The sequence below is a fragment of the Archocentrus centrarchus genome, chromosome 17, assembly GCF_007364275.1.
Source record: "Archocentrus centrarchus isolate MPI-CPG fArcCen1 chromosome 17, fArcCen1, whole genome shotgun sequence".
Classification (NCBI taxonomy): Eukaryota; Metazoa; Chordata; class Actinopteri; order Cichliformes; family Cichlidae; genus Archocentrus; species Archocentrus centrarchus.
The window spans coordinates 28,213,159-28,235,173 of record NC_044362.1 but is presented as its reverse complement, the minus strand read 5'-3'; the positions used below and the strand labels follow the sequence as shown (position 1 = coordinate 28,235,173).

Genomic DNA, 22,015 nt, shown 5'->3' with positions numbered 1-22,015 from the left:
AAAGACGTTTAAGGCTAATGGTGAAATTGCAAAAGCGCACATGTGAATGGTCAGGAAACTTCCAGGGAACAAACCAAACAGAGTTTTTGCTTTTTTATAGAGTCATTCAATATAGAGTTGTTTGTTATATCAATGAACGATCATTGAGTGAAACCTTTAATTTGAGATAAAAAGTCTCCATCCTCCAGTCAAAAAGTTGCTAGCACAGGTAAGATACTTCTGCTTTCATAATAATTCATAATAAGCAATACTAAGAGTGAAGTCACAAGTAAGTAATGTGACAAATTTGATTTCAGCTTAGCATTTCAGTAAGATTTGAAAGTTATAAAAAGTCTGGTAAAAGGAAAAAAAAAAGCATGCCATGTTGATTATTTTCATAGTGGCTAATACATGGCCAACAAAAACTTTAAACCAAAGTGGTTTTATTACTTTACTGACCTCAAAGTCCTGGTCAGACAGGTAAATCTCCAGGCGGAGAGGGTCGACTCCCTCTGGCAGTGGCCGAGCCTGCAGCTGAGCCAGAGGGAAGGTGTTCTGACAGAGCCGGGCCAACACGTCCTCCACCAGGATGATCTGATTACACACCTCCGCCTCCTGCAGCCACAACAGAGCAGACATCACAGACTCCTTTGTAATAATGTTTAGAACTGCTTTGTACAAGCGTGCAAGGAAAAAGGGACAAAGGGAGTTAGAATAGCTTGTTTCGGACATGAAACTGGACTGAGAGGCTGCACCAAGGCCCAGTACAAAATAAACATGAATGACTTTGAACATGAACCACTGAAAGCCACTCCAGTGAAGTCCAACAGTAAAAATACCAGTGATATAATAATGATACCAATGAGGCTACATTTCCACTCCACAGTATATCCCGTGTATATGTCTGTGTAGATTCTCAGTTATCCAGGTCATAGTAGTCTCTGGAGCTTGAAAAAAGGCGACTGGACTTCTTTTTGTTTCTTGAAGACGTTTCACCTCTCATCCGAAAGGCTTCTTCAGTTCTCAACCAAATGGTGGAGAGACCCAGGTATTTAAACCCCTGTGGGCGTAGTCCCCTGGAGGTGGTTATGACCCTCTATTGATCATGTGCTTGAACACATGTGCCCAGGTGTGAAGGGGGCGTGGGTCATATTTAATCAGTGGTTTCAGTTGAAACCAACTTAGGACTCCGCTCCATTGTTTCCTGTGGCCTATTGAGGTCACTGGAACAAAGGTGTGAATGGGGTTTGAGACGTCTGGGAAGGGAGCTCAGGACAGCACTGTAAGCGGGGGAAAGTTGGTGACGTAATCCACCTCCTCTGTTCAATGATGGTTGTTCACAGTGGACATAGATGGCTTCTTTCACTCCTCTTTCAAACCATCTGTTTTCCCTGTCCACTGTGAACAACCATCATTGAACAGAGGAGGTGGATTACGTCACCAACTTTCCCCCGCTTACAGTGCTGTCCTGAGCTCCCTTCCCAGACGTCTCAAACCCCATTCACACCTTTGTTCCAGTGACCTCAATAGGCCACAGGAAACAATGGAGCGGAGTCCTAAGTTGGTTTCAACTGAAACCACTGATTAAATATGACCCACGCCCCCTTCACACCTGGGCACATGTGTTCAAGCACATGATCAATAGAGGGTCATAACCACCTCCAGGGGACTACGCCCACAGGGGTTTAAATACCTGGGTCTCTCCACCATTTGGTTGAGAACTGAAGAAGCCTTTCGGATGAGAGGTGAAACGTCTTCAAGAAACAAAAAGAAGTCCAGTCGCCTTTTTTCAAGCTCCAGAGATCCCGTGTATATTGCTCACCTTCTCTGTGATCTCAGCCACGTCCTCTCTGTGCTCCCAGCTGGGAAACATGTTGGTGAAGGTGAGTGGCTCCAGACCGGCATGGATCAGGTATGACTTCTGAGGCTTCTTCTCATTCTTCTCTGCAGGAGAAAATCAGCACGATATTTATGACCCGAATTTAAGAGAATTAATTGCAAACAAAAAATGCAAACCAATTATACCATTTAAATTTTATAGGGCTTGATTAAAAGGAAAAGTGCAAACGTTTTCTATTCTTTTGATTGTTTTAATCCTCCGGTTTTCATGAACCTAGTGATAGACGTTTTCACACATGCAAAATGACAATGGGAACATAATATACAGCACCATTTGGGTTCTTAAGTAAACACATTTTACAGAGAAACTGTGGTTTCCCTCACGTTTGCAGTACTGCAGCACAGTCTCCATCGCACACTTCCTGTCTGCATCCCAGCGGATATGAGCAGAGCCAGTCCTCTCACTGTCCTGAGGCCACCAGCCCTGCCACAGGTAAACCTCATGGAAGTTATCCACCAGGAACAAAGCTGTGCCAGAGATATAAGGTACAGTAAGAAATATGTATGTGTAATCGGCATACTTTTATGTTATGTATTCTACATACATTTTAAAGGGTTTATTAATCTTCACAAATGATCCTCTCAGTCTCTGTGAGCATCAGCGTGAGGATGAAAATGAAACTAAGAATAGATATGATCTCTTTCAAAAATGCTTTCCTTGCCAACATCTCTTCCGCTTGTCTTAGTGAGGAAGAAATGTGAGGGTGGGGATATATTTATATTCTCACTCTCTCAGGCATAATCTCGGACAGATAAAACCTAAATAATCCTTCCTAAATAATCAAAAACCTTAAAGCCCAGAGAATGATGTCTTTTACAGACTCAGGCTAAAAAAAATGTCTCTACTGTCTGGCTGTATATTTTTGTCCAAAGAACACAGAACACACTAAATGAAAATTAGAAAAGAAGAACAACAACCTTTTGCTGAAATGATGCAGAAAAAAATATTTTCTTTTAATTTTATGACAACATTACAGCTCCTGGTACTGTTTCTGCATGTATTTTGTCGACAAATAATTCAACATAATTACAATAAAACTGTTTTCATAACAGCTCAGCTGCTCCTTTTACCACCCAACAGTCAATAAAAACATTGGTCTTCATTCACAAACAGTGTGTTCTCACAAATCTGTCCTTAAACTGCGCACGCAAACGAATGACACACAAATCCAGGATTGACCAAAAAAGCTTCACCGCCTGTTCCACCTCTGGGTAAATGTGTTTTCTCATACACACTCACTGGACACTTTATTAGGTACACCAAGCTAGTCCTGGGTTGGAACCCCTTTTGCTTTCAGAACCACTTTAATTCTTCAAAGCATAAATTCAACAACATGCTGTAAATTGTGGTCCATACAAACATGATAGCGTCACACAGTTGCTGCATGTTTGTCGGCCTGTTGCCTTCCTATCAGCTCGAAGCAGACTGGCCGTTCTCTTCTGACCTCTGACATCAACAATGCATTTTTGCTGCTCACTGGATATTTTCTCTTTTTTTGGACCATTCTCTGTAAACCCTAGAAATTGTTGTGACCACACACATCTGCAACTACAACCATGCCACGTTAAAAGTCTCTTAAAATCACCTTTTATTCCCCATTCTGATGCTTGGTTTGAACTTCAGCAGGTCATCTGGACCATGTCTACATGCCTAAATGGATTGAGTTGCTGCCATGTGATTGGCTGAATAGATATTTGGATTAGCATTCGGTTGAACAGGCTAATAAAGTGTCTGGTGAGGGTAAGAACAAAACTAGCTCGAGAACACATGTTGTGGATCAGATCTTTTTTTTTTTGGTCAAAAAGTCAGTTTCCACTCTCACATCTGTAAATAAGGCGAGTTGAATGTCTTGCAAAAACACTTCTGCATATGACATAACTGTGTTTCCTCACTCAAAGCTCGTGCAGCGAGGATGGAAAGAAGCCTTATCTAAAAGAATGTAACCCTTCCCCCCCAACAATGCTTGCGTCCCGGCCTCACCAGGTTGTGGTGCATTGTAGAGATCCTCCTGCAGAAAGGGCAGCGAGCTGACCAGGTCTGGAGCTCTGGACGGGTGGAAAAACTCATTTGCTACAAACTCTCCAGATGTGCTGCTCAGCTGGAAGAGCCGTGGGGTGAAGTTGAATTTGCCTGGATCTGATGACAAACAAGATACAGCACCCTTCATCAGATGAAAACCAAACACCCAGTATGGGTGCGGAGAGCTTTGGACTGGACCCCATGATTTAATATTTTTTTAAACATTAATGCCTCCACTAAACTTCTGTTTTGTTATGATTACTAATTTCATTTTTATATTTTTGATAAACAATCAAGGAAGGGCATATAAATAAAACTGATTTGAACTGAACTGTTATTAAGCCAAACTACGGGCTTTTCAAAAGTTCAAATTTGACGTACGTGACTTAATTTTACCACAAACCCTTCACTTGCTGCTTCTGATATAAGGCCATCAGCATCCCAAATCTGTTTTACTCTACTTTAGGCACATGCACGCAAACATTAACTTTAACAACTAAAAACTGAAGCAACAGCTTCATGCTCCAAAGATTTTTCAACTCAGTTTGACCTGTTAGACATGAGAGACACTCTCAAATGTTTGAGGAATATTGACTTTCAGATTATATATGTATCCACTCTATTTTAAATGACTGACTGAAGTTGTGTTTTAAAAAAAGAAAACATCTATGATCATAATGTAAATTAGATGTTTCTACCTTTACTAGAAATTATATCAGATACAGATATATCAGTGAATGCTGCAGCAGCATGGCAGTGGCAGGAACAGGGACAACAGGAAATGATGGTGGTGTTACAACAGCAGTAACCTTCAAACAAATTTCAAACGAGAGTGGCGGAATTAAGAATAAGCAGTGTTTCCCGTACCTTGCAGCATGCAGTCATAAGCCTTCCTGTCTTTTCTCCCCAGAGCCTCCCAGAAGCCCGGAGGCTCCACTCCCTCATCGCACTCATGGATGGTCACTTTGCTGCTGCTGTGGAGGCCTGCTTCTAGAGGACATCTGAAAGCAGCGAAAGAGGGAAACTCAATTCAATACACAGGAAAGAATAGGAGACGCTTAAACTCTAGCCTTTGTTCTGTCCTTATAAACACTCACTGCTCCTTGATCTTAAGCGCGGCCGTGTTTCCGACGCTGCGAGTGTGCAGCTGAGTCTTGCAGCCTTGCCACAGGTAGATGATGGCCTTGTTGATGTTGAGCAGGATCATGGAGGCTCTGGAGCGAAGGCTGCTGCAGTGACAAGCCACCTCCAGCAGGTGTCCCTCCACCGGCACTTCACCACGGACACAATACAGACGCCACTCACCTGGATCGAGACAAGTAGGTGAACGTGAATGAGAAGAAGCCTTTCAATCCTTGATCAGCAGGCCAGAATAGATCATATTACAACAACTATTTATTTCCTTTACCACACCAGTTCTTCAAAAAAAAAAAAAAAGAAGGAAAATTTCAATTTAAATGATGATATTTTATTTAAAAAAAAAACTATTAAGATAAAACTGAATAAGCACACAGACAGGAATGTTAGAAGATTAATGTCAATCAAATTAAAAGGCTGTACAAAGGCTGTAATATGGAAAGATTTGACAAACGTTTTAAAATGATTTGGCTTTTTTTGGTTGTTTTTCGTATATGGTAAAGCAGACATACTTCAAATGCCTCTGACAAACCTAATCATCAAGGCTTTGAGGAGTCACTGTGCCTTGTTTAGAAAAATGTCAGGGACGTCAAGTGGAAATCTGGAATTGTAATGAATAAAATTAAATACAATGAAACACAGGAATGAAAAAATGTTTACTCTGAGTGTTCTCCTCCTCTTCCTCCCTCCTGCCAGCGTGGACGATCATTCCTCCACTGAAGCATTGCAGGAAACATGGCAGCTCCTTTCCTTGCTGCACCTGCACCTGTAACACACAGGAGACAAAGTCAGGTGGGGAATTTTTGAGGCAGATACTGATCATAGACAATAAAATATTCTGCTAATTTAAATAAAAAATTAAGATTACAAACATATTCTAGTTTGTTCATCCATTGGTTCGTGTATAAGTTGTAAAGACACTACTGTGAGAAACTGGCACTGTAAACCATTCCAACCTCCCCTGATTAAATGGAAGACAGCTAGTGCATTACATCAGTAACATTTCGTAATATGTTTCATCCTTCAGTGCAGAGCTGCCTGTATCCACATCTGAGCCCTTCTTACTCAATAGATACTCACTATGTTTGTAAAGACTGTTAATGAGCCTTGTCTCTTGTACCTGTGCCCCTCTCTCCTCGTCCAGCTCCACTGTCATCAGTGCTGATGTCCCCTTCTCGCTGACGGTGGAGTGTCGCCCCTGCCAGAAGAAGTAGCAGCATTTCTCCTTCCCTGGCCCGCTACTCCTTACGTCTGGGTTCTGCCTACGACCAACTGGGATACACATACAGAAATACAGTACACATCAGAAGAATCAACAAACTACTCTGAAACTACTCTTTTCACTTCTGTTGTACACTGTTTTTTTTTGCAGTGGAAAACTGCACCAGAACAAATGCAAAATGTTAAGTAAATAACTTTTACCATGTCACTGTATGACTTTCTCTGCAGAGACTAACCTGAGGTGCTGACCACGTACTTCCATTTAACCACATAGGCGTCCCCCTCGTGGAATTGGCCGATGCTCTGGCGTGGGAGACGGCTGTAATCAAACTCCAGGATGTGCCAAACGTCTACAGAAACTGTGCTGATCTCCTGAGTTCTCATGGAGTCCTCTGTTTCCACTGGGCCATGGCCACGCCCAACATTCACCCCATCCAAAATCATGGAAACTGATGACTGAAGGACAGGCAGCATTAGGGTGGCATCGTAAGGCCGGCACTCTCGCCTTGGAGCCTCCTGGGAGAGAGATTACAGACAGGATTTAGAATCAAATTAAATGTTAAGATGTAATCATGAAAACTGAGCCAACAGGCAAAATAAGGCACTTTGATGCACTAATGCTTCATACAGCATCTAACCAAAGGCATATGCTCTCTAATTCTTGGTCCCAGTGAGTAACAAATTGTTCCTGGCAACATGAACTGAGACTGACTGAGGCAGCTCAACAAATAAACAGATGGGGAGATACAAAAGATATATGAAGCCTCGCTGATGTGAATAATATGTGGAATGAAGCTATTTATTGCCATAAAACAAAAGCTTGATTTGCACCTTCTGCTCAGGTACAAGCTCGCTGCTTTCCTTTGGTGTTGGGGACTTTACTTCAGTCCAATCCACGAACTTCTCCTTGAATAAGATTGTCTCATTGTGCTCTGTCAGCCTGCCGAATATTGCCCAGTCAGGACGGCCCTGGCCCTTCCTGTGTGGAGGAACGCGGCCAACAAAGATGAAAAGGAGGTTAAAACTCATAAAATCAAACCGCTTTTAAATTTTGGAAAACAAAGTTAATTTTGTTACATCAAGGCCAGAAGGGAATGCATGTAACAACACTGTGAAACAAGTGTGCGTATTCACACCTGGGTATGAGTTTGTTGCAGCCTCCGGGGTCCAGAGGGTTGACATCACAGCAAGTGTAATCAAACGTCCCATTCCACAGGTGTTTAGCGAGCTGGAAGGCCACCTTCCTTTGGGCCAGAGTCACCTCTTTACCGTGCCACACATACACCTCGCTGCCAAAATCAAACACCAACACCTGCAGCACACAAAGCACAACAACCAAAAATGTCCAGTCAACAAATTGCTTCATAATTAATAAATGCCGCTCAAGTTGCGTATGTTATAGTTTTTAAAGCAAAAATATCTACTGTTTATAGTGTAGTGTTATTACACAAATCACAGAAGCAATAAAATACAAGCGCTCAAAAAATAATCACTAAACACATATTGCATACAAGTTCCAATCTCAGGACCTAAAAAAAATTAAGCCAAAGCACAAGTGCCAAAAACTGTATGAGAGGTTTGTTTGTTTTTTACATGTAACTAACCCAATGAAATTGTACTAAAGCTTCAAGTTTGCATTTCAAGGGGCATGACTGCTTTGACTGGGAAATGCTGTAGCCATCACCTCTGCTAATTTGAGTCACTTAACTCTCAAATGTATTTGCAGTTTTGTTCCCTTTTTGGAGCATTTTAATGGAATAATCTAACAAATAATATGGCCTACTGTTTGGTATAGACCATCCAAGAAGTCTGTGCGCCACTGTGGTGACTTAAATTCTAGCCATTTGTATGTTAGCACTAATATGCAGGTGTCTGTGCAATACACAGTCTATGCATGCAGCTTGCTAACTAAGCATAAACTGACACCTTGACACTCAACCCTGTTTCCAAATATCATCCTTTCTAGCTTCAAAAAACATGGTGGCAGAAAAAAATGCTAAAACTGAAGCTTCAAGAGGGGATTTCACAAACTAATGTGTGATGCTACAATAGCGACATCCATTTTGTGTCATATTTTACTCAAATTTGTAGAACAAAAAGCATTCCTTAGTTTTAAAATAAGCTCTGAAACAGCTTTGTGTTTCCTGGTCTTAGCCCCAGAGCCCTGAACTCACTACATTCCTTTTAGCAGCAGCAGAGCACAGACTGACGTAGGAGGTGTTCATCGTGGCACCTGCTGTTCCTAAGCAACAAATTAAAACCAGCTTGTAGCTCAGAGGTCCTTCCGAAAAAAGAGGCTAGAATATTTTTATATGCAGAGCTTGGTGGCTTAGAGGAAATGTTTACTCTCAGACATTCTTTCAACAGATACAGTGAAGATTTTGATGAAGTAATAAGAAAGATTTGATCTCTTGGGTTCAATCTCCTCGTCCTCTGATTCTGTATTATTTTTATCACTTTCATTTTCCCACACTGTCAGAATAACCTCATTCAAACTGTCAACTTCACTACTGCTTTCCAATGATATATCCGGTCACTTGGCATTGGCTCGCTGCAGTATTGTATCACTTCTTGTTCCGGAGCATAGTGGTGTTTTGCTGCATCTGTTAGCTGTTCAATCTCTGTACCTCGATCAATCTAGATAACCATTTGTTTCATTGTGTAATCTTCACTTGCTTTATCCAAAGCACACTTTGTGCTGAATTACTTGTAAATTATATCCACATTATTCACTTAGTGTGTTTTTAGGAATTTGCTAGCTTAGCATAGTTGCGGTATTACACATCTCTCTGCAGCTTCACTCCTCCTGTGATCGCTCCCACAAACCCCATCCTCATAGAGACGGTGCCTGCTCCCAGACCACCAAAAAACAGCAAAAAAATATTAACGCATAAAATTTCACAAAGAAAGAACAATATAGCATCTTCAACTGCACCACAGAGTAAAATGCAGTTAAATGCTCATTAGGTCTCTCTCTTTTAAGTAAATGATTTAATAATTAATAATCAAAATATTGATTTATTCTGCCTAACAGAAACCTGGTTACAGCAGGATGAATATGTTAGCTTAAATGAAACAACACCCCCAAGTCACACTAAGTGCCAGAATGCTTGAAGCACAGGTCGAGGAGGAGGAGTAGCAGCAATCTTCCACTCCAGCTTATTAATTAACCATAGACTCTTAGCCTTGTTCACCCTAATTGGAAAATTATTTGTTATTATCTATCATCCACTCTTACTCAGAGTCTCTTTTTGATTTCTCAGACTTTTTATCTGATTTAGTGCTCAGTTAAGATAAAATAATTATAGTGGGTGATTTTAACATCCATGTAGATGCTGAAAATGACAGCCTCAACACTGCATTTAATCTATTATTAGATTCGGTTGGCTTCTCTGAAAATGTAAATGAGCCCAACCACCAACCCAACCACACTCTGGATCTTTTCCTGACATGGCATAGAAACTGAAGACTTAACAGTATTCTCTGAAATTCCTCTTTTGTCTGATCATTTATTAATAACATTTACATTTACTTTAATGGATTATACAGCTGTGGGGAATAGGTTTATTACAGTAGAAGTCTTTCTGAAAGTGCTGTAACTAAGTTTAAGGATATGATTCTTTCATTATTATGCTCTTCAGTGCCATGTGCCAACACAGTGCAGAGCAGCTACCGAAACTCTGTACACAGAGAGGTCGATTATCTCCTTAATAGTGTTACATCCTCACTGTGTACAACTCTGAATGCTGTGGCTCCTCTGAAAAGGAAAGCCTCAAATCAGAAGTGCTTGACTCCCTGGTATAACACACCAACACACAGCTTAAAGCAGATAACCCGTAAGCTGGAGAGGAAATGGCGTGTCACTAATTTAGAAGATCTTCATTTAGCCTGGAAAAAGAGTTTGTTGCTTTATAAAAAAGTCCTCCGTAAAGCTAGGACATCTTACTACTCATCGCTGACTGAAGAAAATAAGAACAGCCCCAGGTTTTTTTTTCAGCACTGTAGCCAGGCTGACAAAGAGTCAGAGCTCTGTAGAACTGAGTATTCCTTTAACCTTAACTAGTAATGACTTAATGACTTTCTTCACAAATAAAATTTTAACCATTCGAGAAAAAAATATTCATAACCATCTCAAAGACATATCTTCATGTTCAGCTGCTTTCAGTACTGCTGGTATTTGTTTAGACGCTCTCTCTCCAGTTGATCTTTCAGAGTTAAATTCAATAGTTACTTCCTCCAAATCATCAGCGTGTTTATTAGACCCCATTCCTACTAGACTGCTCAAAGAAGTCTTTCCAATTATTGATGCTTCAATCTTAAACATGATCAATCTGTCTTTATTAGTTGGCTACATGCTACAGACTTTTAAGGTGGCAGTAATTAAATCATTACTTTAAAAGCCACCACTTGACCCAGCTGTCTTAGCTAATTATAGGCCAATCTCCAGCCTTCCTTTTCTCTCAAAGATTTGTAAAAGATTAGTTGTAAATCAGCTAACTGATCATCTCCAGAGGAACGGTTTATTTGAAAAGTTTCAGTCAGGTTTCAGAATTCAACACAGTACAAAAACAGCATTAGTGAAGGTTGCAAATGATCTTCTTACAGCCTCTGACAGTATAGACATACATACCTAGACACCGCATTGAGTGCTGACGTCAACATCGCTGCCATATTGCATGTGGCAAAATCGGCAAACGTAACATGACAGAGATGCTTCAATCTTGTGCTGTGTGGAGTTGTTTGAACCATTTTACAGTCGTAACCGGATCACGATGGATTACCTTTCACAGGTAATTTTTTTAAAATCATTTTTGGCCATTCTAACATTTTGAAAACAGAATTTGCAGATGTTGCAGGGATACTATGGAGTACTGCGGTGCACCTCCAAACAATGAAGTCAATCTAACTTAACTATATTCGCCCAAACTAACTACTCTGATACAAAAAAAGAGTGATTAAGGTCAAATCCAGGCCTTCTGTTTGTTGCTGTCTGCACATGAGTCTATTTTTGCATTTTGTGCTTCTTGGCCCCTTGTTTTTGTGCAATAATAATAAATAAAATAACAAATTAAATTTATGAAGCACTTTACAAATATATTGGATATGTTGGATATAGTGCTTTTTGGTTGTTTTACCTTTTTAACCATAAAATTTTATTGTACGCAATAAAACATGGATCTATAATTTTAGTATACTGTTAAAAGAAAATAAACTAGATCAGTGTCTTATTGCAGTTTCTTATTTTATTTAATAAACTCTGTTCATTTTTTGCCTTAAAGATGATCATTAATACTTAAATTGATAAAAAAAATCAGTGAATATAAAAATGCTTTTTTAAATTCAGAAACCTGCAGATGTTATATCTACATGTCCGGATCTGATTATTGTGGACATACAGTAACAGAGTTATAAACATCGGCAGCTGTAAAGACTCATAAAAACATTAGGGCTCTCAGCACCAAACGACACCTTCCTAATGCACTGCTAGCTAACTGTTACGATAACGATCCGTTCTGGTTGATAACTGCTGAAATTCTCAGCCCAGTGCAACAGCACCTCAGCAAGGTGCAGTGCCAGACAATCAACCACTGGCTCAAACCCAGACAGAGATTAGAGCATGCCATAGGTATTAAAGGTACTGCACTGCAGTGGTTTGAATCATATTTATTTAATAGACTCCAATTTGTTCATGTAAATGGGGAGTCTTCTTCACACACTAAGGTTAATTATGGAGTTCCACAGGGTTCAGATGACGTCCCCTCCCTGAGCCTGGTTCTTCCGGAGATTTCTTCCCGTTAAAAGGGAATTTTTCCTTCCCACGTCGCCAAATGCTAGCTCATAGGGGTCGTTTTGATGTTGGGTTTTCTCTGTAATTATTGCAGGGTCTTTACCTTAGAATATAATGCGCCTTGAGACAATTGTTTTGTTGTGATTTGGTGCTATAAAAATAAAATATAAATTGAATATCTATTTGCATTCTCCAAGCCGATCAGTCCCTGTTCTTTAAATTCTTTGTATTTTAAATCTCTCCTCCTCCCCATCTCGTCCGTGTTGTGTAGCGTATCTCATACAAAGTCTGCATCAGAAACCTGCTTTCTCTGTTCCACTACCACCATCATCTATACTCCACTGTGTCCACTCACTCTCATTGACCTTCATCTGGATCTATGCTTCTCACTGGAATCTAACCAGGTTTTTTTTTTCTTTTTGCATGCTCGTGTTTGTACAACAAATTCTCTGTTTTATTCTATGTGATATTTCCATGCTGAAATACAGTGGTTTGCATTCTCACCTAATGGGGCAACAGAAATGCTGAAAAGTGGCTAATTCCCATGCAAAGCACAAATAAACATAACCAGTAAAACTCCATATTCTCTCCATTCATCGAATCCTTCCAAATTCAGAAGAATGGGAACATAAATTTGTGCTGAAAAATGAAAACAGGCAATCAAAATTATAATGACGCTTTTATATATCACCTCCTTGGATGTCAGCAGGGAACTGTGTGGGACCTTCCCCCACTCGTCATCATCAGGAACCAGCTTATCATCCTGCAGTCTGAAGATGCAGTTTGTTTCCACAATGGCATTCTCAAAATGCTCATCCTCCTCTGGTGGACCCGCCGCTATATCATAAATAGACATAACAGAAAACATCAACACACAACACAAGCGTGTGCAGTGGTTCAAATGCACAGACAAAAGCTCATGTCTTACACTGGTATGCCATCTGTCCACCGAGGATTGTCCAGAACTCCTGAGTATCTGGACTCTGTGGGTTAACCCCTTCTTCAATGGTCTGCACTTGATTTGCCCTGCAGCCCACGTCCTTCTTTGTCTGGATGAAGGTGGCCAAATCAGTTGCCTGCATTCACAAAACAAAAGTGCTCTTGTCAGGCTAGTCCTCATACGCTACATTCTGTGTATGTGTGTGGAAGTGAACATGCGCAATGATGCTGTTGTACAGAAGTAAACATGGAGGCCAATGAAGCCAGCAAATTTGTATGCAGATGACAAAGTGGAAAAGGACAGGCATCTTTTCAGTTATGTGTGTAGATGTGGACTCAGAGGCTGGAGTGGGATGATTTTGACATGACTGGTTTCCCTGAATGAAATTTCCAAACTTTTAGGATGTGGAGGCTCACTTTTAACCACTACTGGCAGCGCCTCTGTACAAGGCTCCAGCAGAAAGACACTAAGGTCAGTTCACTCATCTCCCTGAGAACGCACATAAGAGTTTAGTTATTTTGGAGGCAACTGGGGTGATGTAAACATCACATGAATTATGACTTCTCACCATGATGTTGATGTAGCCAACAAATAAATGTAGCTTCTTGATTAGTCCAGGAAAAGTGAAATTACCTCTCAAACTATTTCAAAGAACAGGTGAAACTTAACAAGAATATCAAAAAGACAAAAAAAAAAAGTTATAATAAAATGTGTAAAGATCACAGAAAAGCAGGCGGGGAAGAAAAACAAATGTTTATTAAAAACTGTCTAGACAGATGTCCTTTGGGAAAATGGAAGAGGCTGAAAGCATGTGTTTGATGAGGAGCACAGATGGACATATGTGCTAGTGTGTGTGTGTGTGTGTGTGTGCAGAGAATGAAAATCAGAGGTTGAATAATCAATTAATCATCTTTGTTCAAACACCAATATGGCTACGGTAGCTTTGACCACACCAGACAGAGTAATAATACTGACCTTCGCTTTCTCGATGACATTCGAGAACTCTCCTATCCAAACAAAACAGTGCTCTGGAGTGACCAACAGGAAACAGTCCCCGCTGTTCAGAGATGACGCTCTTGGCTCCACTAGTCTGGTCTGAACATGACGACGACCTGCAAGAGACATAAAGCCACTTTTATTAATCTCTTTTAGCCTTGAAATACTTTACAAGGATAGAAGGGATAAATGGACAATTTAGGACACTTCTGTTCTTATTGGTGGATTATCATATGAGCAAAAAGACTGGCTACATGTTAGGGTAACTGAATCAGCATCTGAAAAATTCACAAATTTATCTGTTCAATCTCATTTGCTGAATTTATAATTAATATCCATCCATCCATCCATCCATCCATCCATCCTCTTCCATTTATCCAACTAAGAGTCCAAAAAAACCTGAAGAGTAAAAACAACTATTTGCTTTTTATGCGCAATTATGAAGCAGATTGTTTCTTAACTTTAACTTTATTAATGCTGTTTAATTATAAATATTTTATGGCTATGGTGTAAGTCCAGGTTTTTAATTAAAATTTATTCCCATACATCATCCCTGGGGCTGAAAAATGAAGCCAAAGCAGAAGTCCCAAAAATCATAGTTCCCCCAGTGACCACTTGATGCTGGCTCCGAAAGTGAGTCATAGACTTTAGTGTTAAAATGAACAACTTTAAAGAAGAAATTAATACATTTACAACCTTGAACCTTGTTTTTAAAACCACTTCCCCTTTCTTGTAGCTGTGCATGCACAACTCATTATTTTGTGATAATGGTTAAATTTATGCATTATTAGGGGTGTGGCTATTTGGAGCTGCCAACCTAGGTGCTTAGAGCAAGATGTCTGCTGGGCTTCACCTCATGTTCAAATCCCTGAACTGGATACTGTGGTGGAGCCTTAAAGTTAGGGGTGTGGCTGCCACAGCTGATTCAGGCCTTTTGAAGCAATTTAAATATAATTATCTGACAAATAATTATATTTAAAGGAAAATTCTAGTATCTATTAGGCTGCTACTCACCACTAATTAGCAAATACCTTGTTGCTGTTAGCTAATAACTTTGCTTTGTAGCTTCCTGACTCCCCAAAAACGAAGTGACTTTCATATAGAACCCTAACTATGAATCTAAACATTAACAGCCAGTTTCCCCAGACAAATGTGTGACCCACTACACCATGGTGCCACTAGGCAGTGAAGTCCTCCACTGAAAAAAGGTAAAGACCAGGTTTAATCCATGTCTGGGAAATTGAGCCAAAAAGTGCAGAATGTGGCAGGGAAGGAGCTTTAAATAATGTGAGACAGAGTAAGACAAACACACAAACATGAGAGAGTTTTCACCTTTGATCTGCATCAGCATGATGTTCTTATATGGCACAGCACTGTTGTTTGACATCTGCTCTGAGATGTTGACACTGCGCAGACTCACATTGCTGAAGTTTTCTTTACTGGCCAGACCGGCCAGGGCAGCCTCAGAATACTCCGAGGTTTTAGTCACTGAAGTGAGAAACAGTACACAAGAAACAGACATTAAAGTAACAAAATCGCTACAGTAAATACTGCTGCAAAAGTGGGTCATATGAGGCCGCACGCTAATTTGCAGAAAGGCTGAAATGGATATAGTTTTGTAGGCTGCAAATAACAATAATGCTCCCAATTTTGCTGTGTTCCACTGTTGTTTTTGGGACGACAAACAACATGACAGAGGGACTCTTTTCAATCTTCTGTACCACAAACTCATTCCTAAACAAAGAAGCCTGTCCTTACACTGAGTCTTCTCGGCCTTCATTCTCTTGCTTTCTAACTGTGCCACATTAAGTCTCTGCTCTGTGTACTCGTGTCGGATGTCCTCCCTGGCCGCCAGCATCTTCAGAGGGTTTTTAGATGACTGAACGTTCCTGGAAGGGCGAACTGACCGCTTGTGCTGCACCATAGCTGAAGTCAGCCTAGTCAGGGAGAAAATATGAGTATGATGGAAAATGGGAAATAATTAGAAATAGGTGTTCCTGCACAGGCCTGCTACTTCTATAATTCAAAGCTTTTTTCTTACGTGGGACCCTGAGAGCCAAAGATGCTGTCAAAGTCCTCGCTGATGTCGATCCTGGTAGGCATGCGTGGAAATTCAGCAACGCGCCGATAGAACTTGGAGAAGATCTCATCATCCAGCTTCATCACTTCCTTCACGGCCTTCTCGGTCACTGTTATGGTGGTTTCCTGCAAACCTGCCACTGGAAAAACAGAACATAACAGATTACAAAACAGAGACAAGATTAGGCTGCATCACAATCAAACAAGAGTAACACCTGCTTAAAAGGAACTGATCTGTGATGAGAGAAGTCTAAAATAATAAGAAATGTGAATACAATCTATACAATTTTACAGATTATTTGAAGATAAACTGCTGTTGAAGTCATAAAAGATACAAAGCATGGCAGAACGGGGAGATGATTTTTTGGGGACTGGCACTAAGAGCAGTGCTTTTAATATGAAATACATTTCTAACTGGAGATTGAAGCCACTGTGGGAGTGCATACCTTTGCTATTCAAACGACCCAAGAAGCTCTCCAACTTGTCAAGTTTCCGGTCTGACTCCATGTCTGGCCTTGCCTCAATTTCTGGAAGACATAATTCAACAGTGTCGTTTAAGATTAAAGTGGTCCCATTATCCTCATTTCCATCCCTGTATTTTTTTTTTTGGGGGGGGGGGGGGGGGGGGGGGGGGGGGACTGTACTATATTACCTTTACATTATTCACAGTTCAAAATGATCCTTATTTATCACATACGGGACAGTTCATCCACTGTCTGAATCAAGTTGTTTTAGCTCCTCTCTCTTTAAGCCCACATTCTTCTGATTGGCTCCTATTTGAACACAGAAGTTCTGAACAGCAGGTAGGTGAGGCTGTTGTGCTCACAGGGTTACCTGCTCTCACTGACATTTTGGACCAATAGCAGAAAAATCTAAAGCAGAGCATTTAGAGCAGTCTGAAGCTTTTGTCTCATAGGAATTACTTGTAGATACACCGACCTCCTTATATGAAACTTTGGTCATGTCCAATAGAAACATCCACCAGTTTTAAACATTATATAAGACAGAAAATAAAAACATATCCATTAACCTCATCCACTTTCTCTTAAAGTAATTAAATAAAACAAAAAAAGTTAGTCCTGTTATTTTTTATGTACTTCTGTTTACAGAACAAAAAATGTTTAAATCCATCAGGTTCAGGCTGCACACTAGTTTGTTAAAAACCTCTGACAGCGATTTCTCTGAGGCAACGGTGCAAATCTATCTCACCCTCTTGTGGTTTGTTGACAGCAGGCGTGCTGCTCTTCAGTTTGGTGGAGACTGGTGACAGTATTGGACTGATAACTGAGGAGGAGGCTGCCAGGCCTGCAGACACACAGAGAGAAATTTGCAGGATAGAACAAAATATCTCACTCTGTGGTGAGAGTTACTTTTAAAAGCTACATTTTGATGCACTTTGATGCGGCATACACAGTCAAAAACATTGTGAATCCTTAATTGCCTTAATTACCCTACTCTTACATGCGTTCTTACACTCTGACAGAAAATGTTGTGCTACAATTCATCTCTCAAATTTGTCTCCTTTGAAAATGTACTACCCAGCTCTCTACAGTTTAAAGATGGGTAGTTAAGACACAGTCCGAATGACCTAAACTTGACGTCAAACTACTTCTGTAGTGTACAGCTTTCCATGGAACAGCTGCTTGGAAGGAGACAAGTGACAGTTTTTTTCATTTCACTCAACTCTTTATCAAAATCAGAAGATTTGGATTAGTGGGCTCTAAACTTTATATTTTAGTTTTAAAGGGACAGTTCACCCACAAATCAAATGTACATATTTCTCCTGTGGCTTCATGAAAAATACCCAAAAAGGTGACAAGTGCTGTGCAGTAAACATTTTTTTGTTGTTGTTAACTAAACAGCACTGGTTTTGTGGTGTATAGTTTCATATAGAAACTGTTTTCTTTCTACCAAATGAAATCCTCCAATCAAAACAAGGTAAAGTCACAGCTCAGCTTAAGCGGGCACCATCAAGATTAGCATCCTCTTACACCATCATGAGCAAAACCCTCTTATTTCATTCAAATGCACACGTCCTTCTGAACAGTGATACAGTTGGTGGTGTAGTTTGGATTGGTGGTGCATTCGGCATTTTGAGCACCGCAAGGCAAGTTCATCTCTACATCTCGACAGCCAGCATCTCCAAAACTGTGCCACTCACAGTCAATCAATCCAGATGGATAAATGGCACTAGAGTCCAAATATATAAATTTGACATGAGTGTGTACTGTTGCTTCCAAGTCCTGTACTCCAGCATTTTCAAACAGCAACCTGAGCACGGACCTTTCTTGACCATGCGTGCAGCCACTGTGTATTGGGTGGAGTCATTAGCTGCTCCTTTGCCCTTCGCCTTCCATGCATCCTCTCGAGTTGAAATCATCTGCTTCCTCTCCTCAATGGTCATCTGGGCTTCAATTTCCTCCCCCGTCTTCTGCACAGACATGACAAATTATCAAATTAGGAATGATTGTTAGGTTAAAGTGGCAAGCCCGGCATGTAAAGCAATACATTCTGCACAGCTTTCATTTCAGAGTATTTCCAGTCATGTGGGACTTGTTTACATAAGATTTAAGCATTAAAAAAATGATGCCAAATCAAAAGATTTCGCACACCAGTGCATCTACTCTGCATACCTAGAAGAACTGCATCACCTCTGTAGCTCCAGCTCACTGCTTTGTTCCCAAAGGAGCAATTATTCATAGCGTAACAGTATCAAACCAAGCAGTTATAAAAAGACTGGATGCATTCAAGCATGCTGGGTGCGTTGCTATATATAGTCTACTTCATTCCTCAGTGGAAGTGATGGCTGTCTACTCATGTTGGCGTAACCAAATCAATTTCAACAACACAGAAAATGCGCTTCACACGAGTAGCTGCAGACCCAAGAAAGAAAGATAATACTCCAGTACATGCTGCCTGTTCGAGCATGCTTGGTGCATAACCTTACCTGACTGTGATGGTCAATATACTGACACTTTTGGCCAAGGGAGATAGGAGGAGAAAAGGTGGAGGAGAAGACAGGCTCCTGAGGATGTAGAGGTGGATGGAAAAGTGACAGACAGGAAAGGAAAGGAAAGGAAAGGAAAGGAAAGGAAAGGAAAGGAAAGGAAAGGAAAGGAAAGGAAAGGAAAGGAAAGGAAAGGAAAGGAAAGGAAAGGAAAGGAGGGAGTAGAAGTAAAAACAATAAACACTAAGGATGACAAAGGATGGATGCAAAAGAAAGAAGTCCAATGCCAGAAACTGGAAATGCAATTTGACTATTAAAAAGTATACATGACTCTTAATTTAAGTTTTAAAACATGCAGGCCCAGACTAAATATCCATTATTAATATTTAAGAAATTACAAAAGCCTTTCAAAAGAAAGTTTCACTGCTTTACTCAAAAATAAAGAATGCACTTATTGTTATTAAAGGCCACTGAAAAAGTTAATGTTTACTATTAGTAACAAGGCAGCAAATTGCAAAAGTCACTTTCCACCAGGAGAAAATTACATTACCTGTTCACTGAAAACTCAACTTAAAGCTTAAAGCTGCATTAAAAGGAACCCCATCTGTCTCAACTTGTGATCTTTAACCTGCTAAAAACGTCCTCTCGTGCTGAAGCACACTGTCAAAAATGCATGAAATGTTTTAATTGATTAAAATTTTTAAATGTTTGTCACATATTTTGACCTGCATAGACTGTCGTTATTTTGCATTTGCAATGCAATCTCAGTTGATGATGTAAACTGGTTGCACTCCTGTTTAAAAGCATCATAAAACATTAAACTGCTGCTTTTGGTTGCAGTTTTCAGTAGAAAGGAAACAAGTGAAGTGGAATTAGTCTTCAAAGCTTTCCTCTTGTTAGGAAGAAGAGAAAGAAGTAGGAAAGCGCTTGTGTGCAAAGACAACTTTGAAAAGCGTTCCTTGCACTTGGCTCCTGAAGCATTTGACGCATTTAGTCAACTAAAAGATCTGCTGATCATACGTGACGACTAAAACCAAACCCACTGCCTACATTTTTCCTCACTCAAGGAGTCCAACAGGCCTCGGAGAGTGACTGAAAATTGCTTTAAGAAACATGAATGACCACAAATATTAGATGCTCTCCTGCTAGCCAGTAAATCATCCATTGTGGCTGCTGCTGCCTCTGTAGCGTTGTTCGACTAAGAGCGATCCAGCTACTCAACCAGATACAGACATGTCTGATGCAACCATACAGTGACCAGATGCATTTGATTTTTGGTGACATTACTGCAGGACTCTCTTGTTGTTAATGTCTTTAATATCTGTAACTGTGATGTCTTTATTGTTGTCGGACAGTTTCCACAAGACACAAATGGAATTTCTGAAAGGACAATAAATAAATAAATACAAATAATCTCTGAAATTATTGTTAATGGAATTTAATCTAGAAATTTTTACTTTACAAAAAAGGGTCTTCTTCTAGATGGGCAAACATCTAGAGAAAACATGTTTATAGTTTTACCGTATAAAACTATAAAAAGACATCCACAGTGTATTTTTTATGTTAATATAATAAGTCACATTTCTTCATACGAGGGTTCCTTAAATATATCTACATTCATAACAGTTTCTTACCCAACCTGTGGGGATGTGACTCTTGTAAAGTGAACCAACTCAACTTCAAATGCTCTAGCAAAGGTATAATGAAGTGATTCATTATGTTTAATTATAATATTTAGAGCCCTAAAGAGTATAAACAATCTAGCATTAAAATCATGCGTTAAAAGAGAAATATTAGCTGTTGTTCTTCTAACTAGCATCCCAGTAAAGAGCATCCCGAGACCAGCAGATTCAGGAAAAGCAACAAGCAGCCTCACATCGAAACAAAGCTGTGACCAGAAAACACACATCCCACGCCAAGCTAATTACCGACGGGTCTTACCCACAGCTGTTCAGACACAGACACAGAGGAGGAGTCCTGAACAACCACCCCTTCCTCCTGAGGGGTTAAACACAGGGGAAGTACACGTCAGAGGAAGAGGGGGTTGCTGCTATTGTTGCTAATGGGTTTTAGGGGGTGAGACTGCCTTGAGGATTAGCATCCAAGGTTTAAGTAGGCAGGTTCACCTCACAGAATACTAATGCTTTGTGTACGAGCTGCAGAAAAGAAGTCCTTTAAAGTGCCCTAGCTGCTTAAATGTATTTCTAGCTGCTGTTTAAGCCAACAGAGAAGGATATAAATACTTATAAGAGATTCCTGAAATGACTCTTTCTGTCAAACAAGTTTTCAAGTATTATCTCTAGAGGTTTAAGTCAAACTTAGCCTGAAGCTTCCCCCTGATTCTGTAAAAGGGGAGAATTCATTTGCAATACCCCAGACTGCTAATTCTACGAGCAGACTGACAGAGATGATTTAGTGTTTGCTATGTCTGTGATGGCTGGATGCTGCACTGATCTGAGACCACTGGGCTCAAACAACAGATGGGCTAAAGGGAATGAAATGAAAAGGAGCACTTAACTGAAAGAGAGGGGGAGAGAAGCTGGCATGGTAACGATGAAGGATGGGGAGGGAAATGAGGCACTGGTGTTTACTGTCTTTAACTAGAATACCCAGAAGTGAAACATTTTAAAACTGTTATCGCAAAGGCTCTGTAAAAATATACCTGAAGCAAAATGCAAAGCAGATATAACATTTTTCTGCACTGGTGGATCAAATTTATTCCCATTAATTTGGATTTCATTCATATTGATCATGGCATTTCAGCAGCACTTGAAAGATTTAAGTAAAATGTTGTTTTACAACCACATCACGTTTTACATCCAAGCAAGAAACTTGTGCTCGTTTTATTAAAATGCTCAGAAAGTTGAGTCTATGTGGAGAATGGCCTTCCAGTCATATCTGAGCACACTCTGGTTTTATTCACAGCAATGTAGAAACTGAAAACGTTCATGAGGAGACGGGTGGTAGTGCAGTTTCTCTACACACAGTGCACAATAAGAAAGATTTAAT

The 22,015-nt window shown here is 40.2% G+C and overlaps 1 protein-coding gene across 1 annotated transcript in view; it reads right to left on the bottom strand.

The window, feature by feature from the left end:
- The window catches only part of LOC115795434 (supervillin-like), a 52,724-nt gene that overhangs the window by 4,681 nt on the left and 26,028 nt on the right, over positions 1–22,015 (bottom strand). Inside the window, exons 19-40 of the mRNA XM_030751337.1 lie at positions 20,948–21,004; positions 19,007–19,084; positions 18,343–18,490; positions 17,269–17,364; positions 16,506–16,586; positions 16,022–16,199; positions 15,739–15,917; positions 15,313–15,468; positions 13,960–14,096; positions 12,973–13,120; positions 12,736–12,881; positions 7,393–7,568; positions 7,088–7,235; positions 6,493–6,772; positions 6,156–6,307; positions 5,696–5,801; positions 4,996–5,203; positions 4,766–4,899; positions 3,860–4,015; positions 2,203–2,346; positions 1,802–1,923; positions 439–594 (exon numbers count right to left, since the gene is read on the bottom strand). Coding sequence (XP_030607197.1) covers positions 439–594; positions 1,802–1,923; positions 2,203–2,346; positions 3,860–4,015; positions 4,766–4,899; positions 4,996–5,203; positions 5,696–5,801; positions 6,156–6,307; positions 6,493–6,772; positions 7,088–7,235; positions 7,393–7,568; positions 12,736–12,881; positions 12,973–13,120; positions 13,960–14,096; positions 15,313–15,468; positions 15,739–15,917; positions 16,022–16,199; positions 16,506–16,586; positions 17,269–17,364; positions 18,343–18,490; positions 19,007–19,084; positions 20,948–21,004 — 3,186 coding nt within the window. The remainder of the gene's footprint in view (positions 1–438; positions 595–1,801; positions 1,924–2,202; positions 2,347–3,859; positions 4,016–4,765; positions 4,900–4,995; positions 5,204–5,695; positions 5,802–6,155; positions 6,308–6,492; positions 6,773–7,087; positions 7,236–7,392; positions 7,569–12,735; positions 12,882–12,972; positions 13,121–13,959; positions 14,097–15,312; positions 15,469–15,738; positions 15,918–16,021; positions 16,200–16,505; positions 16,587–17,268; positions 17,365–18,342; positions 18,491–19,006; positions 19,085–20,947; positions 21,005–22,015) is intronic.